The sequence below is a fragment of the Enhydra lutris genome, unplaced genomic scaffold (genome assembly GCF_002288905.1).
Source record: "Enhydra lutris kenyoni isolate GAN:26980312 unplaced genomic scaffold, ASM228890v2 scaffoldscaffold37, whole genome shotgun sequence".
NCBI classification, from domain to species: domain Eukaryota; kingdom Metazoa; phylum Chordata; class Mammalia; order Carnivora; family Mustelidae; genus Enhydra; species Enhydra lutris.
In genome coordinates, this window is record NW_019154121.1 from 26156171 (window position 1) to 26183872 (window position 27702).

Genomic DNA, 27702 nt, shown 5'->3' on the forward strand with positions numbered 1-27702 from the left:
AAATAGATGGTAGAAATGAATAAAAATATATTGCTAATCACAATAAATGCAAATGGACTATTTGCTAATTGAGATAGAGATTCAACAACAAACTCTAGTTGTAGGCTCTTATAAAATCACACTCCTGAAACATAAATATTCAGAAAGTTTGAAAGTGGAAGGATGGGAAAAGATATACCAAATGAATACTAACCGAAGGAAAGTTAGTTTCGCTGTATTGGTATCAGATAAAATGAATTACAGATTAGAAGTATTATTAGAACAAAGAGTATTACTTCATAATAATAAAATGAATTTTCCCAGGAGACTACACCTATATATTTGTACACACAGTGTCAAAATATATAAAGCAAAAACTGTCAGAAATACAGGGAGAAATTGACAAACGGACAATCATAGATTTTAATACATCTTTCTTAGTAACTGATACATCAAAAGGCAAAAAGGGGTAAGATGGAGAGGACACAATAACACAATCAATAATATTGATTTAATAGATCTAACTAGATCCCTCCAGCCAACATTAGAATATATATGCTCTTTCAAAGCAAACATGGGAAAGTTTCATTTATTACATAGTTGATTACAAAGCAATTCTCGGAAAATCCATAGCAAAAAACAACATCATATATTCTCTTACCACGAGGTAAAACTCAACAACAAAAAGAACTTTAAAAAGGACCCATACGTTTTGAAGCTAGAAAGTACTTTCAAATAACCTCATGGATATAAAAAGAAATCATGAAAACTAGAAAATATTTTTAAATTGCAGCCACTTTCACATGGAGGAGTGGATAGCACCATTTATCTTTAAGAGGACGCTAGCCAGTTTGCTTGGGAAAACTACAGCTGGCTAATTCATCGAGTCAACTCACCGAATGCCCTGGCGACCAAAAGCCAAATATGATGAAAATTAAGCCAGTGGATATTGATTTGCTGCAAACCCATCTGAATTATTGAGAATTTAAAAAAAAAAATCTGTTCTATCTGCCCTCCGGCTTTTGTTCCTGTCCAGAACTGCCAAATAAACACTTTAAATGGAATTTAAGACAGTTCTCCACAATCATCTTGCAATGCAGATATAGAGGCGGGGTGCGGGGGGCAGGAATGGGGTCAGAGGTACAAATAAAACTTTAGGGTAGAGGGGTAGGAAGGTTTCTCAATCACTGGGAGAGCTGGTCATTCAGCAAATTGGCTGTTGGTGAATTAATCTTAGCCACGGCTGGCCTAGAGTCTACAAATGGGGTCTAAGCCTGGTCAGGTAGGGGGAGGTTGAGTCAAAGGTTGGGTCAAGACTCTGTATACCTCCAATAAAGGTGTGTCTTGGGTGAAGATGTTACTTTATTTAAATGAAGGGATTTTAAAGCTTAGGGATCCTGAGTCCAACGGTGGGTGTGGGGAGGCGGTGGGAGCAGGAAGCGCTGGCTGGCAGGAGGAAGTCTACCGCAGCAGGAATGTGGGTCACACGGCATAGGTAAGGGGCTGACCACAAGGCTCTATGGCCTTTAGGGATTCTGAGATCAGGTGCTGGGCTTGAAGCGTTCCTTTTCCCTGTCCTGAATCGCCTGTGGTGTCAATATTTCCTCCTCCAGTCGGCTACACAGACACCCTGCCGTCCTGTGCCCGCGATTCTTTGCGTCTGAAGGAGGGAGCTTGGCCGGCGCACGAAGCTGGGCAGTGGCTGAGAGTGTCTCCTCCCACGCCCTTCCTGGAGGCCAGGCCAAGGATGTCAGCACTGTACCCCGGCGTTCTGGGAGGTGACCAGCAAGGCCAGCGGACACCCCTGGAAGGCCAGAGCTGCTGCTTCAGGGACCAACACTGGGACTGCTGGGCGAAAAATTCTCTTTCCCCAAACATTCCAGAGACCCTACCGGGAAGGGAAGCGGGGGTAGCGGGCTCTCCGGGAGGCGGGCCTCTCCGCTTCGCTGGACCCCTGCTTCCGCCTCGCAGAGCCCGCTCAGCTCCACACGCCCACCGCCCCTGAGCTGTTCTAACCCGGGCCGAGGCTCCTAGTCCTCAGCCGGGATCCGCCCCCACCCACAGCCCGCCGCGTCCGGACCCGGACGATGGTGGGGGTGACGCCTGGTTCACTCATCACACATTTATTTGAGGGCCTCCTATGTTCCAGGAGCTTCTGGGGTCACCTAAATCGACCCAGTAGACCAGCGCTTGGTCACACGAGATGTCATGACCGGGATCGATGCTCTGGTGAGCGAGGGAGCGCGCTGGCAGATCTGGGGATACGCGGGGGTCTGGCAGCCACTCGGACCGACCCCCGACCGCGGCCCGCGCAGTCTGGCCTGCAGCCCCCTCCCCATCTCGGCGGCCGTTCGCCGCCCCCCCCCCACACCTCCCCGCGGCCTCGGAAATGGTCGGTATACGGGACGTGACCTCTGGGAGAGGCGGGTTTCATCCGAGCATCTCCACCTGGCACAGAGGATGCGCTCAGTAAATGCGGGATGATGGATGGATGATGACGGATGGATGCGTACCTCCGCGGAACACATCCGCGAGCTGGCCACCAGGCGAGACCCGGCGCGGAGTCCCTCCCGGAAGCTTCCCGGGGTCCTGAGCGAAGCAGGTGGGGAGGATGCTTCGAGGAGGCGGCCCTGGCTCCGCCCCCCGGCCCGCGCCGCGGCGCCCACTGGGACATGTAGTTCGCGCCTGCGCCCAGCCGGCCGCCGAGGCCGGGGGTCTCCGGGCGGAAGCCGGACCACCCTTCTCGGAGCGGGGGGCGCCGGAAGGCGGCGGTGTGCTCAACCTCGCCTTTCCCCCACTGCCCGCAACCCCAGCCCCGCTCTCTCCCGCGCCGATCTCGGTCGCCGCTGTCGCCGAGGGTCTCAGCACAGTCTGCGGCCGCCGCGGGCCGCGCCGGAAGCTGAGAGCGGAGGCTGAGTCCCGGAATGGCGCGCCAGGTGAGGCGAACGGGGAGGACAGACGGACCTCGGCGGGTCAGCTAGGCGTGGCGTGGGGCGGTCTCGTGGTAGGGAGGCAAAGACCCGGGGGTCCAACAACTTTGGTATCGGGCTGTGCTCGCCCCGGCGGGCCTGGTGCTCAGGATTTCGTGCGGAGAAGTCGAGGTTCTCCGACGACCCCCGGTCTCCTCCCCAGCCCTCGTCCCCCCGTCCCCTGTACGTGGAGCCTGTCCCCACCTTCGGGAACTCGTTCCTTTGGGTTACGCATCGACCTCCCTCGTCCTGGTTCCTTTTAATTACTAGTTAACCTGGGAGTCATGGGGATGAAGGCCTCAGGGGAATGAGTAAATCTGATGCTTTTATTCTTGGTAGGATCCTGGACCCTTGGGGGAGGGGACATGAAACAAGGTCCCAGGTGTTACCCATCTGATAGGGTGTGTAGGTTCTAGAGCTGGAGGAAGAGCCCCATCTGTCGTAGTCTGGGCAGTCCTGGCAAGTGTGTGCAGGGCTGGGAAGATGCCAGGAAAAATATGGTGATACCAGTGGAGAGTTGCTGCCATTCCTCTCTGGAGCCAGTTCTGTAATTTTGGTGGCCATGAACTTGAGCCAACCTCAGCCAGTTGTAGTCTCCAAGGTTTGGAGGTGGGTGGGTATTGGGATAGCGGCTGGGCTGTTCTGTGGCCGGATCTAGCCTCCCAGAATCAGAACCTCCAGTCATTCATGGCCTACAAGCTCTAGGGAGAAGCCAGGAAAAGTGGATATTGTGGAAACGGGGGCCGCCTTCCTTGCCGCCCTGGCTGTGCAGTGAAGCAGCACAGGGACACCTTGCTCAGGTGTGTCCACTGGTCCTGTGCTGGGCTCTCCTCAGGCTGCGGTTTCCTCTTCTACAAAATGAGGGATTTGGACCAGTGGTCTTTCAGGTCTGATGTTCCAAGAAGGATGCTTCTGCACACAGTGTAGCTTCACGGAGAAGGCAGCTTGGAGTAGCTTGGGGGGGCCGTAGATAACAGATGGATAGTTACCGGGAACGCCTGTCTATCTGTTGTGACTCCCCAGAAGCCCAGGGATGTGCGAGCACAGCCCAATAAGTGGGGAGCCACGGGGTGCAGGGTCCGAACGGAACCGAGGCCTGAGGCATGCAGGGAGACTGGACCCAGGCTGGGGAGAACTGTGGAATGTGGACGGGTCCTGTGCGCACGGAAGCTGTGGTTTTCATGCTGGGCTAGTAACAGGGTAGAGGGAGTGTGTTACGAGGACGAGCACGGCCGTAGAGGGCTAGGAGGCCTCGCAGGTACAGCAGTCCTGGGGCAGTCCAGAAAGCTTTTCTGCCGTTGGTTGAGGGAGCGAGGCCTGGGAGCCACGGAGGAGGTGAAGAAGGGCCTGAGGGGATGGTCTGTCCAGACTGCAGGCCAACGGTGTGTGTCCCTCCCCCGGGGCAAGCACTGGTGCCTTACTTGTTTGCACACTCATGCGTGCCCACTCCCTCACACACGCATGCCTCACTTTTCCTCCGCTTTTTCTGGGCAGAGAGAAGCCATTGATGGAAGTCCTCCTCCTGCCACAGGTCTCGTTTCCATCTTATGCGAACTTTGTCTTGAAGAATGTGTCTTGAGGCTGAGATGGTGAAAGACCTGGAAGCCGTCTCTTCTGGTGTCTGAAAGAGTTGGGTCTGTTGAGGCAGGAGATAGAGGTCCTCAGAGTCAGGAGTGGTGTGTGAGGAAGAGCCCAGTCTGTGGGGCTGTGGGAGGCTCTGACCTGCACGGGGTCGTCAGGCAGACAGACTCGGCTGCTCTAACACCAATCAGAGCGCTTCTGGCCTCCCAGCACTTGTTTCCTACGTTAATTCATTTACTCTTCACAACATCCCAGTGATGTAGGCCTTTATGATCCTGATTTTCTAAATGAGTTCACCGAGGCCCACGTGGGTTAAGTAGTTTGGCAAGGTCCCATAGATGGTATGAAGTGAAGCAGGGATTGGAATTCTGGCAGCCTGGCTCCTGAGGTCCAGCCCTAAGTCCCATGTGGAGAGAGAGAGAGAGAGAATGCAGGGGGGAGGGGCAGAGGGAGAGGCAGACTCCTCGCTGAGCAAGGATTTCCACCGTCCCTGTGACATGGAAGTCACAGGGCTCCATCCTAGGACCCGGGGGATCATGACCTGAGCCAAAGGCAGACGCTTCACTGACTGAGCCACCCAGGCACCCCTGTGTCCAGGACTTCTTAAATGCCAGATTGGGCCCCTGATAGGACCAGCTGCTGGGAATGTGATGAGCCCGCCATTACTGAAGGCATTTAAAGAGAAACTGAAGGGACCTCTCGTTTTGGGCGGAAATCGGCATTTAATAATCCCTGCTCCTTAAAGGTCTAGGCAGTCGTCTGATTTCTGGTTTACAAATGCAGGACGTTTGCGAGCTGGCTCCTGGGAAGAAGGAGGGCCGAACCTGTGTTCGGGGGTCCACTCCCCAGCGCGCTTTCCATTTCCGGCAGGGCTGGGCAGGACTCCAGCCTGGGACTGGGCTGCAATGCTCCCCTGCCCCATGGCTCTAAGCTGAGAATGTGTCAGAATCACGGGTGGCTTGAAAACTAGATTTCTGGACTTACTCCTGATTTAGTAAATCAAGGATGAGGCAGGAAAATCCACCCTAATTAAAAGGAACCTGAAAGAAATCATTTGACCCTAAAAGTGCTTTTGGTTTTCAGTCATTATGTTGTAAAAAGCTTCTGATGGGGGAAGCTGAAGAGAGAGTACTTTTCACTCCGTTTGTTGAACAGAGAGTTTGCCCGCTGACACATCTCAGGATAAACCAGCACCCCTACCCCCCCCCCCCCCCCCCGCAGAACTGTCTCACGGCTCCGCTGGGTCCTTCTCCCACATTCCCTGTCCCAGCCAGAGCAATGCCATTTGGACGTGCTGTTCAGCAGCGTCTACAAGAACGTTTCTTTGTTCAGGTTCTAGCACTACAGACTTCTCTGGGGAATAATAGTTTTGAAAAATGAGATGTTTGCTGCATGTTTTCTTAAGGTTTACCAAGATCACTGGTTATTATAGTCACAATTAAGCCCAGCAGAAAAAGCACCCGCTCTCAGCTCCAGAGGTCCCAGTCCTAGACTCGGCGCTGCGGTGGTCTATCAGCTCAGCTCACTGCTTCCCCACTTGGCCTTGTGGAACCCTCACCCCACACCGAGGGTGACATTGTGTGGCCAGCTGCCTGCAGAGATCCATTTTGTTAATTGTTGAGAGCTCTGAAATGCCCCAAAACGAAGGATCCCACTTCTGACGTCTGGATTTCTTTAGAGTAGATCCTGCGGGGGACACGGCTCACTTAGCATGCAGCAGAGTGTTCAGGGGAGAGGGGATGGGGAGAGGCAGACGGGGCTGAGGTAGGCTGAGCGTCTCGTGTACCTGGTGCCAGGTGTTGGGGACACCTGGCCCACTGTCGCCATCAGGTGGGAAATGCCCAGGCTGGCTGCCGTCCACATGGCCTGTGTTCCATGGAGAGGGCCCAGGGAGACGGTCAGTGGGTAGACCCTCCTGTTGGCTATGTTGTATGTGTCCAGAATCCAGTAAGAAATGGGGATGGCTCTTTGAGAGATGTTTCTGAGGGTGTCAGCATGTTCCTGAAAGGGAGCAACTGTCCTTGGGCCAGAGGGGTGGGGAGGTGGGGTGGAGGTGTTGTGTGGAGGGTCTGCTGGCTGTCCGAGAGAGCGTGAGAACCTCTGGACCAGGGAGGCTGTGGAGAGGCTGCCTCCAGCCGGGTGCGTGTCTCCACTGGTTCAGCAGCAGAGTTGGGGGAGGGGGGTGTGACACCATGTGGTGCCAGCTGTCAGAGGGTGACTGGCAGAGGAGGGGGCAGGTGCCGTAGGTGACAGTGCCAAGAGTCAGTAGCAGTGATGGTTTTTAAAATCACTGACTTGAGTTGATGAAACAAGGTAGTGGATTAACGTCTTTGCTTTATTAGGAGTGTTTTCATTTTATTCAGTCATTTTTCTTACACCAGAAGGATGCTTCCCTTAGTTTACATTCTGTTTGCTTAATTTGCACGAAGTTAATTTTTGCTGTAATTTTAAATACGTGCCTTTCAGATGCTGGTAATCTTGTAGGGTCTGATGGCCATTTTAAAGCCCACTTAGTGATGATTTTTAAAGAAGTTAGGACAGAACATTTTTTTGTATCTTACAAAGCAGGGGATGCTGTCCAAGGATGATTCCAGGTCTCTTCTGAGCCCTGCAGAGTAGGCCACACTGTGCCCGACTGCACGCCCACTGGGGTGCAGAGTGGAGAGGTCCAGGAGGGGGCTGGGATGGGGGAGTGGGGACGGGGGCAAGGAGGCCTGGATGGTGGCCTGGAAAGGCTCCCATGTGCTGCACGGGCTTGGGGGTAAATGCCATGGGTCACGGCCATGGGGATCACTGTGGCTGGCCAGGGCCCTGAAGGTCAAGTGAGACTGGGACAGTGAGGGCAGGCTCAGCGCAGCACGGGCCTGGAGTCTGGCAGAGCAGCTGGGCCAGAGGCCTACAGAAGCACCGTGACCGTGGGATTTGGGGTCTGAAGATCAAGGGCTTCCAATGAGGACGGGGGCATCAGCTGCTGTTCTCCATTCCCCGTTGCACGGTCCTCTGCCCTGGTGCCGAAGGGTCTGCCTCCTCTAGACGGGCCAGGCCGTTTGGGGCGCTCTGCTCACTGTCTTCCTCGGGGCGGGGCTGCGAGGAGCCGCAGGAACATCTCGCTTGCTTGGTTCCTGACTGTTGGTATGTTGGTTTTGTTCTTCGTCCTACTTACTATCCATTTCATCTGTGATCTTGTTTTAATGCCGTCGTGACCGAACCTCAGGTCCTTGCTCATTCGAGGTGAAGTTTGCTTATTAACTCTAGTGGCTCTCTCCAATGGTGAATTCAGGGTGGGCTGGGCTTCCCAGCCTGGAGGCGGCCTTTTCTTGGGCCCAGACTGGGGGCCACGGACTGTACAGGCTTCTGTGGGGCGCTGCGACTGGGGTACTGCAGCAAGGGCGCCGCGACACACTACCACCAGCTGGCAGGTTTCACCAGCAAGTGGGTTCTCTTACTGTGCTAGAGGCGCAGGGCCCACAACCAGGGCAGTGGGGGGCTGTGCTCCCTCTGAAAGCTCCAGGGGCCGGTCCTCCTCTCCTCCAGCCTCTGCTGGTCCCTCGTGTTCTTTGGCTTGTGGCTGTGTCATTTCATTCTCTGCCTCCATTGTCGCCGGGCCTTCTCCTCCCTGTGTGACTGTCTCTCCTTTTCTTTTCTTTTCTTTTTTTTTTTTTTTAAAGATTTTATTTATTTATCTGACAGAGAGATCACAAGTAGGCAGAGGGGCAGGCAGAGAGGGGGAAGCAGGCTCCCTGCCGAGCAGAGAGCCCGACGTGGGGTTCGATGCAGGGCTCAACCCCAGGACCCCGAGATCATGACCCGAGCCAAAGGCAATGGCTTAACCCACTGAGCCACCCAGGCGCCCCTGTCTCTCCTCTTCTTATGAGGACACCAGTCATACCAGGTTAAGGGCCTGCCTGACCTACTCCGTGACCTCACCCTGACTACATCTGTAAGGACCCTGTTTCCAAATAGGGCCACGTTCATGGGGGATGAGGGTAGGGACTTGAGCATTTGTTTTTGTGGACACAGTCCAACCCCATCCCTGTCTCGTGAGCAGATCCCCCCACCCCTTCACCTGCCCCCGCACGTCAGGTGCCCGCCACACTCTCCCTGCGCCCCACTCCCTCGTGTACCCATGGAGACATGGCGAGGGGGGCGACCCTGGGAGGGAAACGCCAACTCCCTGGAGACTGTGCCCACAGGTGTCCGTGGCCTTCCAGGACCTGGCCGTGAGGTTCTCCGAAGAGGAGTGGCAGCTGCTGGGGGAGGGGCAGAGGGCCCTCTACCGGGACGTGATGCGGGAGAACTACGAGACACTGCGCTCCCTGGGTAAGGAGTCCGCTCCGGCCCCTGGGAAAAGTGAAGGGAGGCAGGATCCAGGACCAGGCAGGTCCCGAGTCACCTTGAGCCCGCCAGGCCTGAGTCTTGCCTACAAATGAGCACTGTGGGAGGTGGTGTTCCAAGAGCTTCAGGCCGAGCCGAGGGCCTTGCGGTTCTTTTAGGCCGTTGTTGTTTCCGTAGTCTGCACCAGGGTTCTGGTGAGATTCAGTCCGGGCACCCCAGAATGGGCAGAACGCTGAGCAGCCTGGGCTCTGAGCATCTGGTGGCCCCATGCTTTTGGGGGTCTAGGTGATCACGCGAACACACGTGTGAACAAGTGCGTGCGTGATTGTGGTAGGTGGAGGCCAGCTTCCTTTCTCAGGAGGCTGTCCCTCCCTCTTTGCTTTCCCAGGGACAGATGGGCTGCTCCCCCTCTCTGCTTTCCTGTCGCCTGCGGAGCCTGGAGGAGCCATGGAAGGCAGGCGCTACGCTGGTGAGGGGCAGGAGACTCCCAGGGGAGGAGGCCCCCTGGGTGAGTAAACTTGGTAGATGAGAGTCAGGCGCTGCTGGGTGTCCTGGGCCCGGGTGGACTCACTCTAGCTCCTTCCACTGGGCAGTGCTCAGGCCCTGGCTCTACTCCTCAGGGAGCACTGTGACCTCAGCCCTTGAAACGCTCTATACCCAAACCTCTCTGTGACCTTTCACCCTTTGCCCCCCAGGGCTGTGAACCCAGCACACTGTTGCCTGTTGTATGCCATGCTAGGAAGAAACTTGGTGTCACCGTGGAAAGCACCCTCTACTCGAGCCCCCTTCCTGCCACTGACGTGGAGAGCCAGCCCGTGGCTCCCGAGGGTGCTGTCATGGGGCTGACCGCTGGGGGCCTTGGATGGTGGAGGTGGCCCACGGGCCTAGCTGGATGGGGCCGAGAGGGTAGGGGTGCCAGGAAGGGCAGAGGACCCGGCCGGTGGGAGGGGGAAGGGAGGCAGCCCTGGCGGTGTTCCCCTCAGAGAGGTACCGAGAAATGAGGGACATTACCTAGAGTCCCCATCCCCCAGTCCTGGCTGGATCCCTTTCACTTCCCAGACATCAGTGTGTCCTCGGCTGCTACCCACATGGTAGGAGGGTGACGCTAAACGCTGGTTGGCAGTCATGCGCAGAAGCGTGAGTGCTGAGCGGACCGAGGGTGTGGGGGTTCACTGCGGCGTCTCCGGCAGGAGGAGCACCCCCGCACAGCCTGCACCTCACTGCCCTGGTGCAGCTGGTCAGGGAGATTCCGGAGTTCCTGTTCGGGGAGGTCAGCCCAGAGACCGAGAGCGGGAGCGGGGCCGTCAGCCTGGACGGGGAGCAGGGGAGCCCTGATGGTAAGTCGTCAAGTTCAAGCTGGTTGCCGTGGGCCTGCCTGTGCCCTGCCAAACCCTAGGTGGGGTCATCTGGGTCACAGATGCCCTGGGAGCACGTCTGCCCCCGAGAGAGAAGGCATGGGTAGATCGTGAGACTGTGACTCCCGGCCTTCCTCATGCTGGCTTCTACTTGTCCCATGGTGCCCTGTGTGGCAGGTGAGGCCAGTCCCTATTCTGGAGATGAGTAGGAAGAAGCCGTGTCCAGTCTGCATGGCCACTGGGGCTCAGTCCCCCAGCCCGTGCTCTGCCCACACCCCCAGTCTCTTGGTCCTTCCTGCTCTGCTCACCGGCTGCTTTCAGCTCAGAACGTACTTCCGTGAGAAGTCTGTCCCCGCCAGCCCTGGCCTCCGAGCCTGCTCAGTGGATGGCTAATGACACAGAAAGTGGGGATGGGGGGATCCTATCAGCACAAGACTGGGGCTGTGAACCTATGTTTCAGAGCCCGGGAATGACCATGCAGAGGATACGGACATCTGGGTTATTATCAATGGCACAGGACAAGGAAGAGCCTGGATGGGCAACATCGGGGGCATTTTCCCTGCTGCTGGGCTTAAGTCTAGTTTTGTGTGTCCTTTCCTCCTCCCCAGTAGCAGCTGGGACCGTGGAGACTTGCGCTTTCCGAGGCCTTCTCAGCTGCCTTCCAGACACGTCCACTGGCTGGCCCCGCATGGCCACCACATCTAGCAGCGGCTCATCGTCCAGCAGCCCGCCTGGAGCCAGGGGCCAGGGGAGCCCCCTCCCCTTCAGTGAGTATGACCTAGCAAGGGCAGGGCTCTGACCCTGGAGGCAGGGGGACTGGACTCTGCCGTCCTCCTTATCTCTAGGACTCAGTTTCCCTTATTGCTCAAGCAGGCTGGCTCCCCAGAGAGCAGGACAAGGGCCCCTGTCTGTAGAGCAGAGAGGAAGTGTGCTTCTCAGTCCCCGAGCCGCTCTCATCCAGCCCTGCTTGCCCAGTCCTCGTGATCACACGCTGTGAGCGGAAGGCGGCTTCCAACACGCGGGCCCGTCAGCGAGAGACACCCTGTGCGCACCTGACCTGAGTCTCAGACCTTCTCACCAAGGCAGCCCTGAGAGCAGAGGCTGGCAACTAGAATTTCTCTGGGGTCTCATTGTATTTCTAGAAATTGTTGCAAATTTTGCCTTTATTGGAATGTCTTTTATTAAAATGTCTTAGAGGAATATGGACTAAAATTCGCTCTCCTGAAAACAGACCCTAATTAGCCTATGATTTTAAGCGTCATCTGGCGGATTGGCTCTGGGTGTCCACACGCTCAGATTTGAGAAGTGTGAGTACAGGACTGGGCCCTGCACGTCAAGGCTGCCGGACTCATTTATTGAGCCAAAGTCAGAGGCTGGATGTGGGGCTTCTGGGTTATTCAGCACAAGCAGTCTTGGTGTTTGCAGTGACACCAGAAGGAAACAGGGAAAGGAGCCCCAAGCCGGACTCCGAGGACAAGCTTGCAGGAGCTGACTCAGCCACAAGTCCAAGTTTCCAGGACTTGGCCGCCCCCCCAGGGATGTGTGGGGGACTGAGAGGCCTGTCCTTTATGGGGAACAATCTGGGGCAGTTCCTCCGGGCCAGGAGCCAGGGCTAGAAAGACTTTCTGTCTCTCCTGTAACAGAAACTGCAGACAAACCAAGATCTACAGAGAAGGACGGCCCAGAAGCCCCAGGTGGGGAGCCCAGCCCTCCTACCTGTAGCCCCAGCAGGAAGAAGGGCCATGGAAGACAGGAGAAAGGGACCCTGGGGACAGGTGAGAGGCTGAGAATGGGATGTGCCCTAGAGCTGAGCAGGGAAGGGAAACAGAGGCATGCTCGGTTCACACAGGCCTGTGGGGCGGCTCTCTCATCTCGACCTCCTGACAGCCTGACATGGCAGGTGTCCCTGTCCACACAAGTGGGAATCTTGGACCTTCTGAGATTCCCATCACTGCCATCATCAGGGCGGCCCTGACCTTGGCTGGTCTTGTAGGTGCCGTGGGAGTCTCCCCTGGGAACAGCCCCTTGCAAGGCCTTATCAACTGTCTGAAGGAGATCCTCGTGCCTGGGTCCCAGTACCCTGAGGTGTCCCAAGGCTTGCTGCCTCCCGTCGCCGGCCAGGGTGCCTCTCAGCGAACCAGAGCGGAGCTGGGGCCTGAGAGCCTGCCCTGGGAAGGTGAGTCCCCTGGGGACCTGTCTCCTTAGGCCAAGGTCTGAAGCTCCAGAAAAGCTCAGGTTGCCTTTCTGTGGCCATTTCTCTGTAAATACGATGTCTTCCCAAAGGAGCGGCTGCTCCCCGATCGTCAGTGGCCTATTTCTAGAGGCAGGCGGCTTTCTTAGGAGAATGACATTTGGTCAGCTGGTAGAAGGAAACTCGGAAACAGACGTGGCCCTGGATCCTCCTGTGTTTTTCACTCGTCTTACTGTGGGACCTCTGAGGAGGAGCTGCCGAGTGTCCCTTTGCTTTGACTCTTAAGTGGCCGCTTAGGTGGGGGCAGGAGGTGGTATCGGGCAGCGTGGCGGAGGCAGGAGCTGTGAAGACTGTGAGAGGCTCCTTTGAGCCTTGGTTTCCCCATCTGTGAAAGGGGATCACTGATCCCACCTTCAGGTACAGTGAAGCTCAGATACAGTAAGGTACTTGTGGGCGTGTGTGTGTGAAAAGCTCGGTCCTCCTCAGAGAGGAGCTGCGCTCAGCGCTCGGGGAACCACAGACAGGAAGGGACCTGTCGCTCGCTTCCTTCCCCGTGTCGTGTCCCGCCTTGATGCTGGCCTTCTCATCTTCCCTCCTTCCTGCTGTCTGCTTCAGGGAGGTGTGAAGACAGGACTTTTTTTTTTTTTAAGATGTATTTATTTATTTTAAGAGGCAAGGGGGTAGAGAGAGAGAGAGAGAGAGTGGGAGTGGGGAAGGGGCAGAGGAAGAGGGACAGTCTTCAGTAGCCTCTGCGCCGAGCACAGATCCTGGGGCCCCATCCCGTGATGACTGCGCCCCCCAGGCACCCCCAAGACAGGCATTTTTAAAGCAAGCACCAAGGAGACAGTGGCCTGTGCAGGTCTAAATGAACCGTAAGAAGACCCACATTCCCAGATTTCTGGACTGTCTACTTTTTGTCATTTGTCGTGACTGGGCTCAGGGTGACAATACGTTCCTCTTTCCTGTAGTGAAGACAGAGGCAGCTTCCGGGGCTTGTCCCCTGCAGGGTCTGCTGAACTGTCTGAAGGAGATCCCGGAGGCCCGGCACAGGCGTCCCAGCCCCTTGGGCGTGGGGCACCCGCCACTGCAGGAGGACCCAGGGGCCTGCCCAAGGAATTCTGGAGGTAAAGGCCACTGGCTGGTCCGGGAGGGCCCCAGGACGATAATCTGTTTCCTTTTCCAGCTCCAAGTGGACCCCCACATCAGGCCCTCGGGGCCTTCCCTCTGCGTGTAGGTCGCAGTTGCCCTGTGTCAGGGGCCATCCCTGTAAAGGGAGCTAGGCATGTAGGAAGTGCTTCATCAATCCGTGGTCACTATCCAGCTTGGCTGTTGGAGTAGAGCTGAAAGTTCCAGAAGGGAGGAATGGAGCATAGGGAGGAGGAGGCTGAGAACAGAAGATAGAGCTCTGGCCCAGCAGACACCTGGGGCATAATATTGAATTGGGCATTCTCATCATGGTCGTGTGGGCTGGGGTCGTGTTTGCACACACTGTGGTGCTGATGTGGCATTCCTCTGTAGAAACGTCTGGAGGCGCCCCACAGGGGCCTGGGGCAAGATGGGGGTGGGAGCTGCTCCGCGTGCTGGTGTTCGAGCCATGACCGCCTTGGAGCCAGGGGCCTTGGGAGCCCCATCCTGACCCTATATCGGCCTCATGGGGGCTTCCCACAGGGCCCAGACCCCTCCAGACCCCTCCTCCTGGCCCTGGTCCCGGAGCTGGCAGCGCGCTCTCCATGGTGAAGATGGAGGACGGCTGGGCCCGGAGCCCCCCTGTGCCTGCATCCTGTCAGCTCAGCAAGTGGACCCGCAGCCCCTCTGCCACCAGCAGCCAGGGGGCCGATGGAGAAACCAGAGGGGTCCAAGTGCCCAGCTGGGGTCCCCTAGCTCAAGGTGAGGCCTGGGGGCATCTCTGAAGTCCTCCGGTGGGGTTCTCTGTCCCACCAGCTAGGTTCTGCCAGCCCAAAGGGGAGGGAGCAGGTCCAGCCCGCTGGGGGAGGACCTGGCAGGCCTTCTTAGGGGGTGACTCCCTTCTCTTCACCCATGTACTCCCTAATCTGGGCCCCTGCCTGGGAGCTGTCCATTGTAGGGACTTCCATTTACAGAACTTTCCTGCCCATCAGGAAGCTGGCCGCTGCGTACCTGTGGGTCTCTCCATGCCACCCTGGGCTGGGGCGCAGACTTGTCCTTGCCCTGTGGGAACAGGGAGTGATCCAGAGTCCCCCACAGGGTGTCCTGCCTGGCAGGCCTCCATGCCCATGTGGGCCTTGTTGGCCCTGCAGAAGGCAGGTTGGGGCAGCCAGCCTGGGGCTGGGCCGGGGGCATGTGCCCGAGATGGTGATAGGACCATCTCCCCTGTCCCAGCTGGCAGTGCCTCGAGCTCACCCCTGGAAGCCCTGGAGGCCTGTCTGAAGGGCATTCCCCTGAGTGGGTCGTTACCTCCCCAGCCGCCGGCCGCCTCTGGATTCCGGAGCCCTCAGCCGGGAGACCCCGGGTCTCAGAGGCCCGAGCTACAGCCCTGCAGATCCCACAGTGAAGGTAGACGGGCCCCTGGGCTCAGGGGTGCTGAGGACATCGTTAGGTCCCCTGTTCCTCCTACTGGGCCTCTGGAGCTGCAGGCCCTTCTGTAGCCCCCTTACTGATGCGTCCCCCTGAGCAGTTCCTGAATGTGGTGGGAGCCCAGCTCTTCCTGCTCACTGTCCCCTCGGAGGACTCTTACTCACCTTCCAGCCCCACGAGACCTGCAGTTGGGTTCACGTGGGTTTTTCAACCAGTGCTTGAGCCCCTAACCTAAGGGGAGACCCTTGGGGGAGATCCTTTGGGGTAGGTGTCCTGGGTGCCCACCCCTAGCCCAGGGCCCAGGGGACCTCTTGTCCAGTGGCTTTCTCGTGATGTCAGCTGTGCTGTTTCCTGCAGAGGTGGCTGGGGGTCCTCTTCTGGCTCTGAGTCTGCCGGGCTATGTGAGAGGCAGCCCTGCCCTCCCGTCAGGTCCCCACAGCACCCCTCCCAGCTTCTCCTCATCCAGCAGCACCGATGGGGACCTGGACTTCCAGAGCCCTGGGGGCAGCCAGGGACGTCCACGGGGAAAAGGTGAGCTGGGAAGCCTGAGGCTGGGAGTCAGTCCTGGGGAAGTTTGAGAGGCTTCCGTGCCCACCGTCATGTGTGAGCCAACTGGGGCAGGCTGCCATGCCCGGCGTCTGGAGCAGAGCTGGGGGGTATCGGGGCAGGAGCGGACACGGGACTTGTCACAGGCTGGCACTGGGCACTTAGCTCCGAAGGGGCAGGACTACATCTAAGACCCCTTGCAAAACAGAAAGAGGTCTCCTCTAGTGTCAACTTTTTCCTTATCCCAGCCACAAAGAAATGCCTATAATATTAGACTGACCTCTGACCTACGAAAAAATATTCCAAGGTTCATGTAAAAGCACTTTAAGGAGTGTCAGTGGTGACCTGCAGCTCGAGTGCTGCCCCGCCCCCGTCCCCATGGGGCAGGGGCGGCCATGGTGAGCTGTCACACCTCTTTGGAATCCCCTAGGACTCAATAATGTCCCCTCTTGACCTTTGTCCCCACTTGAGTTATCCAAGCGCTCTTGGTCTGCCTTGTCCACAGACACTGGGTCCCCCCGTTGCTCACTCTGTATCCCGCCGCATCTGTTGTCTGCGGAAGGCCTAGAGCTGCCCCAGGACTCTGCCGCGGGCTCGCCGTGGCCTCCTGTGCCTATGGCGGCCTGGATTCCTGCGCCCACCGAGGCCAGCCCCTTGGGGCTCTTTCCTCCCCAAATGCAGCCAGCCTTTCTTTTTAAGGTTTAGTTTTTAATAGGTCATCAGTGTTTCTTTCAAAAGCTGTAAAAGGTTTCGGAGGAGAGATGGTGTTGTCCCCCGTCCCGAGTCACCACCGCCGGCCACGCGTTCTCTCAGCTTCCAGGGGCATTCTCCGTGCGGCCCGGCTGGCGGTAGAATTCTAACCGCAGGCCTCCCACCTGCTCTCTGTTCGCCATCTCCCTGTGGCACCTTCCTGAATTTTCCTGCGAGTTTCTCGGACACTCGCCGCAGCCCATTCCCACTGGCCGCCGCTCAGCACCGCCGTGGGGGTTCGCGCGTCGCTTGCTTGTGCGGCCTCTGTCGGGGCACTTCGCTTTCCAAGGAACCCAAACCATAGGGGAGTTCGTACTGCCTTTTAGAAGCTTCCAGCCCAGCTCCCTCTATGGCTCTAGAACCCAGGGAGACCCAGGAGGCCTCTGGGGCTCCTGTGATTAAGCTTCGCTGTTCAGCCCCACGCGGCAGCCGGAAGCGCTGGTTCTCGTCCTTGCTGCCCCGCCCCGCCGCAGCGCACACCTTCGGGAAAGAGTGTGGCCACGATGTCAGCTCACCCAGGAAGGGCCTTTCCGTTTTTTGGATTTTTGGTTCATTTACTTCCTGCTGTTTCTATAGCTTTGTCACTAGAACTACAATATTCTTTTTTTTTTTTTTAAAAGATTTTATTTATTTATTTGACAGAGAGAGATCACAAGTAGGCAGAGAGGCAGGCAGAGAGAGAGGAGGAAGCAGGCTCCCTCCTGAGCAGAGATCCCGATGCGGGACTCGATCCCAGGACCCTGAGATCATGACCTGAGCCGAAGACAGAGGCTTAACCCACTGAGCCACCCAGGTGCCCCAGAACTACAATATTCTGACGTACTTGTGTTTTTGCTTTTTTTTCCCCCCAAGTTGTGACCATGTTAGTGTTGGCCTTCTCAACCTGCTGTGTCGTATCTGGAGGTGAAGGCCCCTGAGCGTTTCCCTCTGGCTGGTGGAGGGAGCCTCAGGGCGGTCTGTGGGCAAGGCAGCAGGGTGGCCTCCCTCCCAAGGATGGGTCGCCCTTGTCACAGCCCACTGACCAGGTTCTGTGTAGATAGCTCAGACAGGCTGGCCTCTTCCAGGGCTGGCCCAGGCAGGCCTGCCCGGAGCCAGGACTGACATGTGCTGGGCTCTAGGTGCCTGCCATGACAGGCCCAGGGCTCTGAGCCTCCTCCCGTGGCCCCAGCTGCCCTGGACAGAGGGATGGAGGCAAGGTTTCTGGGCTTCGCAGAGACTGAGCTCTGACCCTCCAAGGTTGCAAATGTGGGCTTTTCACAGGAAGCCCAGTGGGAAGCTCCCCGCTCCAGGGCCTGGAGAACTGTCTCAGAGAGATACCTCTGCTCAGGCCACAGTCAGCCTCGTCCTGGTCCTCGGCAGGGGACAGGGCGCCCCAGAGGGGGGGGCCCAAGAACTGGACGGCAGACAAGGAAGGTAAAGCATGGCTGCCCTGGCGTGGGTGTTGAGGAGCAGGGGAGGGTGACTGTCACGCAGCCAGCCCCGGCCCTGCCCCCCCACGCAGCTGGCGGGGCTCCAGCCAGCCCTGAGAGGAGAAGATGCCCTGGAAATGGCCTGGGCAGAGGCCTTGTGAGGCCAGGAAGCCGGACAGTGCTGCCAGCCTCTCCATAGTGGGTGGAGTCCGGGCAGGGTACCCAGGGCTGCATCAGGGCCGGGGCTGGGGCCAGGGCTGGAGCCAGGGCTGGAGCCGGGGCTGGGGCTGGGGCTAGGGCCGGGGCCAGGACTGGGACCCGCCAAGGAGACAGATTGCAAGTCCCACCTCCTGCTGCTCCGAGTCCAGGCCTGAGCCTGGGCCTTGGCAACAGAGCATCTCTCGATCCTGGCTGTGTCGGGCCCTCATGCCTTGGTGTCCAGCACATTCGCTGAGCTGTGGGGCCCCCAGGAGTCCAGGTGCTGGGTCTGGGGATAAAGAGGTTCTGGAAGATCTGGGCGGCTCCTGGGAACATCTGTAGGCCTGGCATGTGTCCCACAGCTGGTGCTCATGTGGCCCAAGAAGCCAGCAGTGGCAGAAGCTATGCTCTGTCCGGTGACTTCCTCGCCTCAGTGCTCCACGGGGCTGACAGGCCTCTTCCCGTTGAAACAGGACTGAGAGGCGAGGCCGGGGAGCCAGTTCATCTGGGACAGAGTCAGGGGGAAGCAGCCACCAGCAGCTTCCAGCTGGCCAGCCCCCAGGTGCTTACCTCCAGCGGTGTCCCCGTCTGCTACCAGCGAGGGCTCAAAGACCACGGGGCTGCCCGGCCGGGGCCATGGAGGGGGCTCCAAGACGGTGAGCTGCCAACAGCCCTGGTGTTTTCCCGGCATGTCTTCCCTCCCAGTAAAATCCTCCCCTCTCCTCTTCTCCTTCTGTCCCCGCCAGGGCCCGGGCCGCGTGCTGGAGCGCGTGCATTTCCCACACCGCTGCTGCCGCGCTCCGACGTGTGCCTGAAGAAACCCGTAAGCCGGCCCGCTGGACGGAGGGGGTGGTTTCCAGCGGCCGTGGGGTTTCTCCAGGAGATGACTGGTGGCTTCCCTGATTGTAGTTGTTGCCTGCGGTCCCGGGTGGGCGGGGGACCCCTGCTATGTCCACCGCTCGTTTGTCCTGACAGCGCTGCTCCTTCCCAGCCCGGCTGGAGTGGCTGGCAGGGTCTGGCTCATTTGGATAAATGTGGTATTTCTAAATATTCCCAGCAGAGGAGCGCTGGCTCTGGGGTCTTCCCGTGGACAGGCCTGTCTCCGCTCTCGGACCGCTGCTGCTGAGTGAAGCAAGGAGGGGGCGGCCTGGCTCTCATACCCGGGGCCCGTCTGCGGCCAGACCGCCGGGGCTGGTGCCAGGGACTTGGGACTTCAGGAAAGCTGCCCGCTGCCTTCGCTCGCCCGTACCTTCCGTGGCCAGAGCGGGAGCTCTACAGGGTCTCCCAGAGCTAGAGGGGCCTCCTGCCTGTCATCTGGCCGATGGACTGAATGTTAATTCTGTTGCCGTTTGCCCAGGTGCCGCCCCAAAGCCCTCCCCGCTCCGCTGTCTGGAGAACTCTCTGAAGGGGATCTTGCCTGGGAGGCCCTTGCGCTTCGACTGTTTGGCGGGTCCCAGCCCCAGCCCCGGCTCCAGCTCGAGCTCCAGCTTCAGCAGCTCAGAAGGAGATGAGCTCTGGCAGCTGCTCCCACAGGGTGAGCCGTCCCACCCCTGTGTTGCCAGAGAGGGACCGCCCGGCTGCAAGGCTCCTGGCCCCCTGTCCCTGGGCCCAGGCGGCACCCGCACTGGCAGTGGCCCTGGTGAAGGCCCAGGGAGAGCGGAGCCCGGGGACCCCTTCCGGCTCCGTACGGGTGAGCCCAGGGGCTCTTGGGAGGGGGCCTGGATTCTCTCCTGGCCTGACTCTTGCCGGAACTCTCTGCTTTTGTCGCGCTTGAGTTCCTGCAAGCTGAGCCTCATTTGACAGAGAGGGTGGGGCGGGGCGTAGGGCCCCACGATGGTTGAGCAAGTTGTGTTGAGTGAGGAAGCCGGCAACGAACCTAACACGAATACATTGTCGCTATAACATGTGCACGCCATATGCGCTGATACCGTCTGTCCACGCGTGTCCCCGTCCCCGTCCGAGGGGACGCTCTCAGCGAGGGAAGCCCGAGGCACTCTCCCAGCCCATGTGACTTGTGGGGAGCCCTGTGGACATTTACCCCACTGGGGCTAGTCCTGTGGTTCTTACTATCATAGGACGTGTGTTGGCAAAAGCTGTCAGGGGACTTGGAGGAACCAGATTTATTACACCCAGCCCCTGCGGGGCACGTGGTGCCAGGTCAGGAGGCACAGCAAGAGCCATGCACACGCCCAGGACTCTGCCTTTCTTAGGCCCCAGAGTGGGGTGTCTGGGTTTGGCGGGTTCACCCTTTACTGGGGAATTTAAAGCATCCAAGTGGGAGTTAGGGCACGCAGAGAGAGAAGTGGGGTTTTGAGTGGCCGGTTCTCTAAATCTTCTTGATGCTGGGCCTTCTGGACGGGGGCATCCGTGGCTTGGGCAAGCCAGCCTGGCTCCTTGTCTGGTGGCTTTGCTCGTGGCTGTGCCGGGCCTCCGACAGTACGTTTAGCCGAGATGGATGTCTTCGGAGTGGACGGCACGGCGAGCAGAAACTTTAAGTCGGGTGTGTGTGTGTGTGTGTGTGTTGGTAGTAATATAAATTGTCCAAATTTGATGATAAACAAAAACTGTTCACAGTGAGATTCTCCCACGTGGGAGAACTTAGAGGTTGTCCTGTCAAGAAATGCTGCCTGCTCCCCTGGGCAGCTTCGCTCCTCAGTCCAGGCCTGACCTGGTGTTTCCCCCCGCAGGAAAAGCAGAAGAGAAGACAGGGGGCAGGTTCCAGTTGCCCTGGAGAGACGTGTCCTCGGAAACCCCGGGCCGACCTGCCCCCCCGGGCAGTGCTGGAGGAGGTAGGGGTGCGGTGAACAGTTGGGAAGGGAGTTCTCCGCCAACGCAGGCCCGCGGCTCCACGCAGTCCTTGGCCCCAGCACGGGCTGGGCCACACCATGTTCCTCACGTGGGACACGGCAGGGTGGGCTGGGCACAGGCCAGTTCCCCATGGCCCATGGGGTGCCCCCAGTGTGTGCCTAGAGGAGCCTCACCAGGTTGGGGCCTGCAGATCACGGCCCTCACCGTCTGGTCCCTCCGGCGTTCACCTCGTGGGAGAGCTAGAGATGTCACTTCTGGCTGCAGAGGATTCCAGAACTAATCCAGTCCACCCACATCACACGTGCCCCGGCGAGCCGTTCAGCCGGGGTTGGCCTCCCCGACAGGCCAAGCGCGGCTGTCCTGCACCCCATTTCACCAGTGTTTGAAAGTTGAAAGTTCCATTTTTTAGGCCGTGTTCAAATATCCGCGTTTCGGAAGGGGTATCCACACCCCAGGTGGTCTGTGCTCTTTCCGCAGGGGCCGCTGGGAACCCCGGCCCTGCCGCTCAGCCTGAGAAAAGGGCTGGCCCGGGGCCCTGCCAGCCTCTTGGATCAGTCCCTGGGCCCCTGGCCTGGAAGCCCAGGGTCGGTGAAGAATCCGGGGCTCTGGGGCCTGGAAACGGAAGACCCAGTGTTGCAGGTGAACTGGTGGCTTCCCTGTCTCCTCAGGTCATCAGGGGCCCTTGGGCACAGGGTAGGCAGGGGGTCAGCGTCTGCTGTGGTCTCCCGCCTGCCCTCCCTGCTGCTTAGCTCCTTCCCGCGGGGCAGGCGGTCCAGAAGCGGGGGGCAGCTTGTGCCCAGCGGCCTCCCAGCTCGTTCAGGTCAGAGGCACGAGGGCTCTCACCTCGAGGCCCTGGTGGTTATTTTGTTCACTGTTTCTTCACAGAAATAGCTGGCTTTTTCCTGAAAGTACTTTCTAGAGACAAGCCTACTGGTGTAGATCATACCCAGAATCAGAGTCTGGGGTTTGATGAGACTTTCCAGGGAGATGAGGAAACGGGTCCTGTAGTGCTGAATGACCTGGCCGAGGGCATCTGGAGAGATGGGGTCAGCATCACACCTGGCCCCGGGGAAGCCCTTTCCTGTACCTGGCAGGGGCATGTGGAGGGCGCGCGTGGGGCTCGGTCTCCTGGCTCACCGGGGGACCTGTGCCGGGACCCTCGCCCCAGTAGCTGGGGTGGGGGGGCTCCGACGCCAGCTCCCCACTTCTGCGACTCTGGAGGCGCAGCCATTTTACCGAGGGTGCTGAGCCAGCCCCAGGTCGCCGGCCCCGTTGCCTCTCCCTTCGGGGAGAAGTGTGCCTGCTGCACTGCCGTCATCCTAGCCCTTAGCATGGGATCCTTCCCGAAGAAGCCAGCCGGCCAGGCAGCATTCCAGCCCGCAGGGTCAGGGTTAGGTTGTCCATGGGTTCTCCACAAGTGAGGGCATTCTCCCCTTCCTTCTGGCTGGAGCCCAGGTGCTGAAGAGGGGACAGAGCTGGGCTGGGGTGCAGAGAAGTGAGGGAAGGCAGGTGGGCCCCACCGGTCCAGGGAGGTAAGTGCACTTTCCTGTGAGGTTTGCCTGGGGTGGAGACCCGTTCCAAAGGTCCTTAGGGGAAAGGATTAGGTGATTTTTGTAAAAATAATTTAAGGTCTAAAATCCTGTGCGTCTGACCTCAGAATAGGGCGGGTAGAGGTCAGGACGGATGTGCTGTGCTGGTGAGCGCAGCACTGGGCACTGATGCTGCTTCTGGTCACCCCACGGGAAGCCACCCTGCCCCGGGCTGCTCTGGCCCTCCTGGGTCCCTTTCCCAGATACTTTCCATGGCCTTGGCCTCTTGCTGTCCTCTGAGCTTTCTCCAGACCCTGCTCTCTGACGTGGTAGGGCAGGGTTAGGTGGTCTGCGATGCCCTTCGCCCTGAAAGGCAGTCCTTTTCCTAGACGGTGGGAAGGCCACTCGCTGTTCCGGGAAAGCTCGAGACCCAGTCTGGGGTTTATCCTGTCCATGAATGTGGGGAGCAGCTGGGAGGGCTGCTGCCTTTGATGCCCGAGGCACTGGCATCCATGTCCTCAAGCCTGAGCCACTTCCGTCCCATCTAAAGCCAGGCCTGAGTGGCTGGGGAGGATGCTGAAGGGCCCCCGTCAGGGGAGAGAAAGGTTCTGACAGCCCATGAATTCTGACCCCATGTCCCTGCTTTGGTTTCAGCGGGGACCCACGGGAAGCCACTTCCCAGAGGCCTGCAAGAGCCGCCCGCTGCGGCTGCTGTCCGGCCGGCTTTGCCGCAGGTGCCCCCACCGCCGTGCCCCTGTGGAAGCTGTCTGCAGCCCGAGCTCCGCAGCCTGGGCGCCGCCCTCTCTGAGAAGCTGGATCAGCTCGCTGCGGCCCTGGCAGGCCTGTCTCAGGAAGTAGCCACCATGAGGACCCAGGTGGATCGGCTGGGGAGGCGCCCTCGGGGCCTTGGGCCCAGGTGCCAGGCTTCCTGGCCGTGGGCCCCCTCCCGGGGCTCTCGCTGGGCTAATGGCCCTGCGCACAGACACCTGCCCTACTGGAGACAGAAGGGCCCCACCAGGCCGAAACCAAAGATCCTGCGTGCTCAGGCGGAAGGCGGCAGGGCTGGTGACACCTCAGGCCTTTCCTGCCGAAGGTTCCGCCCGGCATCCCAGCTGCCTCCAGACGCCCCCACGGCAGAGCCTTCTGGACCCAGTTCCAGCCCTTCCCAGCAGCCGCTCTCCTCAGCACGCAGCTGCCGCGCCGTGGTGCCTCTGCGTGCCTCCCTTGGACACTCGGGGGGTCCCCAGAGTCCCTCCACCCCTACAGTGCCTACTGCCGCCTTGTCCCCACAGATGGGTCTGCAAGCAGAGTCGAGGCAGAGTCGCTGTTCGCGGCTGCGGTGCCACCAGGGGCCCGGAGGCGGCCCAAGGATCCAAACAGCCTGATGGCGGGGGTCCAGAGAGCGCTTGAGGAGCAGCTGTGGGGTGGGGAACACAGGGCCCCGAGGTGGGGCGCCCCTAACCACCTTCTTCATCAGCTCAGTCCTGCTGAAGCTGTCCAGAGCCTGGCCACTTCTCCTAGGGGCTGTCCCACGCCCTCACCCTGCTCCGGCCGAACCTTCCCTGCTTCTGGGCCCTGAAGGTGTTGGGAGTTCCACCATTGGCCTGAGCACCCCTGACTTTGTGCCGCTGTTTGCTCAGGGAGGCCACTGTTTGGGGCGCATTTCTCAGCCACGCCTTGGCCTTCTTGGCTCAGGTTCATTCAGGTACTCCGTCCCTGTCTTGTCCCTCCCACTGGGACGGCCCTAGCCGGCCGGGGTCTGGTGGGCCCACAAGCACATGCACACCACACTTGCCTGGCCACTGCGTCATCCACAGAGGGACCACAACCGCCCCACTTCCTAGCATCCGCCCTCCCTGATCTCAGCCCGGAGGAGAGCTTGGCCCTTGTTGTCCTGGTAAATCGGGGGCCTGGGTTTCATTTGGAGAGAACTCTGCCTCGTGGCCCAAGCTGGATTTGCCTGTGTGGAGTCAGTCTAGTGTGAGAGGAGTGGGGTGCGGAGATAAAGGCCCTGGGCTCCTAGGATGGGGCTGCCCGTGGTTCTCTTCCCAGGACAAGTACCTGGTCGGCTCCGCTGCCTGCCTCTCCACACCCTCGGGCGAATTCAGCCAACTCCCAGAAGGCTGGAGAGATCAGCTGCTGAACAGAATTTCCTGATGAGTCCTTGGAAGAGCCCCGAACATCATACCGTGACCACAGACCACAGCCCAGTCAGTGTGAACAGCAGACACTCACTCTCTCAGCCTGGAGGCCAGAGTCCAGGGTCAGGGGGGTGGCCAGGCCTGTTCTACTGACGCAGTGAGAGAGACTGTGCCCCGGGGCTCCCTCCTGGCTTCTCACTGGTCATCTTCATGTCCACATGGCTTCTCTGTGTCTGCGTGCGTCCAGATTCCCCCTTTGTGTAGGACAGCAGCCATGTCGGACTGGGCCCACCCCAGTGCCCTCACTGTGACTCGATCACCTCTTTAAAACTCTGTCCCCAAATAAGGTCACATTCTTAGGTACTGAAGTTAGGACTTCAACATGAATTTGGGGGACACATTTCAAACCGTAACACGTGTAAGGGGCTGGTTAGCTTTGTTGACTTCATCTTGGGAGACGAGGGCTTGACTAAGGGGTCTCCAGACCAGAAGGGCCTGCTGTGCACCCCTGCCCCTCGCAGGTGGCACTCAGTGGTATACTGGGAGTGCTGTCTGTGGCTTACCTGCCTCGTGTCTGTCCCCAGGGTCAGATCTCTTCCCCCAACCTTATGTTCCCACTTTCGTCCTTATTGGATGTGAGGAATCTTCAGGAACTGTCTGTGCGCGCATTTCCTAGGAGGAGCTGCCTGGCAGGCTCTGCCATCAGGGAACATGGGTGCCTGAGCTGAGACCCAGGCCAACTCGGGGCCCAAAAGGGGCTGTAGCCTTGTGGCTGCTGTGCTTGCTCAGGGCCGAGGGACACGCGGCTGGCTGCTGAGGCGGGAGGGAGGGGAGAGGGGCTGGGCTGACAGCCCGTCACTGAGCAGGTGATTGCAATGTATTCAGGACTGAGTAAGTCCCAGGAGGACTGTCTCAGAAGCTCATGTCCAGGAGATCACATCATTGGATGTTTAGGCCGCCTCTTCCCAGGTAGCCATACTTGATAAGAGAGTAAGGAGCAGAAAACTTACAGACTTTCTACTCAGAGACCTCAGGAAGATGAGTCTGTTCCTTTCTTCAGGCTTCTGTGAGCGAGGCTGGGCACGTTTCAGAGCCCATGAAGGGGACGGACAGGGCTGGGGGGAGGGGGTGGAGAGTGCGGTCAGGATGACGAGGGTTGTGGGTGCCCCTGCTCAGCCCTCCCTTGGTCCTGCCCGCTGGCCTCCTATCCCTTCTCCCCTTCTCAGTAGTGGTCACAGAGGGGTCAGCACCTACCTTGGGCATTTTAGGGTTTTGTTTGGTGGACTTCATAAGTATCAGGCATCACGCAGACCCTGTAGCAGGCGTGAAGGAACAGATGAGCTCAGAGGGCATAGGTGACCTTGAAGTTGCACAGCTTGTCCTTGGCGGAGCTCGCAGGAGCACTGCACCCCTGGTGGTGCTTGGCAGCGGGGCACATGCCCTCACCTGCCAGGGAACCCTCCTTCCGGCCTTCATCTCTGCTGCAGACAAGGATGCTGGGGGCCAGCCTAGGCTCTGGTCCAGATCCACCTCGAAGCTCAAGTCTTTTTTTTTTTTTTTTTTTTTTAAGAATGTGGAAAACAAGTAATAAAATGAATGTTAAGAAGCTTCCCGCTCTGTGTGTTTGCATCACAGGCCTACTGCCGCATGAGCACAAAACCCTTTCATGGTTGGTAGCTGGAAAATGTAGACTTGCTAATTTGGTGGAAAATCTGTGCCGTTTAGTCCATGTGCATCTCCGTCACCTGCTTCGCGAGGAAATGTGGTCTTCGGTGAGAGGAACAGAGGGGCCTCTTTGAACTCGGGAATTCCAGGGGCCCAGGGAGCAGGCTTGTGGGGAGAGAAGAGAAGGTCTAGCTCTGCGTGTGCCCATTGTGGGCATTAGGCTGATGGCCCCGGGCTCACCTGGATACAAACCTTCCCCACCCCAAGCTCGCTTCAGGGAGTTCGCCTTCCGCTGCCTGAGGCAGGAAAGTGAGAAGGGGCTTAACTGCTGGAGTCTGAGCAGGCTCCCCACCGCCTCCAGGCTGGCAGAGGGGTCTAGTGGGAGGGGGGCTGCTGTGGGGTGGGTGGGTGTGTGACTGCTGTTGGCTGCTCGATGTGTCCCCTGATGTCGCCACTCCCTCCTGGAGGAGCTTGGTACACTGGCAGGCTAGACTTCACCTTTTTTTTTTTTTTTTAGATTTTATTTATTTATTTGCCATAGATCACAAGTAGGCAGAGCAGCAGGCAGAGAGAGGGGGAAGCAGGCTCCCCACCGAGCAGAGAGTGGGATGTGGGGCTCCATCCCAGGACCCTGGGATCATGACCTGAGCCAAAGGCAGAGGCTTTAACCCACTGAGCCACCCAAGCACCCCTTCACTCCACCTTTTTGTGTGTTTCTGTTTCAGATGTGGCTTCTGTAAAGAGCCCACAGTGCGATTTTATTTTTTAATCCAGCTGGTCAAATTCTGTTCTTTTTTTAGTGCTCTTACTCCATTTATGTGTAATTATGATAGATTTAGATTTTAATATACAGTCTTATTTTGTGCTTACGTTTGTCTCACTTGTTCTGGGTTTTTTCTCCTCCTGCCTTCTTTTTTTTTTTTTTTTTAAGATTTTATGTATTTTTTTTGAGAGAGTGAGCAAGGGAGGAGCAGAGGGAAGACGAGCAGATGCCCTCCCGAGTGCAGAGCCCGATGCAGGGCTCTATCCCACGACTCCAAGCTCATGACCAGAGCCAGCATTGAACCAGATGCTTAACTGACGGAGCCACCCAGGTGCCCCTCCTGCCTTCTTTTTAATTAACAGTGTTGTGGATATTGTCTGTATTTAATAATTTTGTCTTCCTTCTATTAGCCTCAACATTTAAAGAACTAGGAGGAAAAACATCCAAATTTACAGTCACATTTGGAAATTTTTAGCATGTCTTTTTTCAGAAATTGATAGAACAAAGCAGGAAAGATACAGATTTGAACAAGCCAACTAATAAACTTGGCTTGATGGATGAGTGTATAGAACACTGAGCTGTAGGACCACAGGAGGCCATCCTGTGTGTTTCCGGCTCCTGCGGCCGCCTTGCTGGGGTGTGGTGCGGGGCAGCTCCCCCAGTGAGTCCCCAGAGGGCACGGAACCGAGTCCTAGTCAGTGGCCTGGCATTCCAAGCTTTCCATAAGTGGCCACCGCTAGCAGGACACTTGCCACCCTGCGATCGCCCACGGACTTCTCTTCCAGCTGGGCTGGCTTCTGGCCGCTCCCTGGGCGAGCTGAGCCCATGCAGGGGCCTTGGTGCTCCCTGTCAGCAGTACCCCTCCTCGATGGTCTTGCTTTTACTAAGTTCACTTTACTAGCAAAGTCCAAAGTGGGTGCCTCCACTGAG

General features: G+C 58.2%; 1 protein-coding gene across 1 annotated transcript; it reads left to right on the forward strand.

Moving 5' to 3' along the window:
* Positions 1-2789: 2789 nt before the first annotated feature.
* On the forward strand, positions 2790-25891 carry LOC111154351 (KRAB-A domain containing 1). The gene is given in 18 exon segments (XM_022513910.1): positions 2790-2915; positions 8723-8849; positions 9253-9372; positions 10055-10201; positions 10828-10986; positions 11863-11994; positions 12213-12395; positions 13379-13534; positions 14079-14297; positions 14769-14942; positions 15321-15494; positions 17520-17672; positions 18340-18522; positions 19224-19400; positions 20554-20655; positions 21152-21367; positions 22858-23480; positions 23483-25891. Coding segments are annotated over 18 exon segments (3357 nt in total). The 5' UTR covers positions 2790-2903; the 3' UTR covers positions 23783-25891.
* The last annotated feature ends 1811 nt before the right edge of the window (positions 25892-27702 follow it).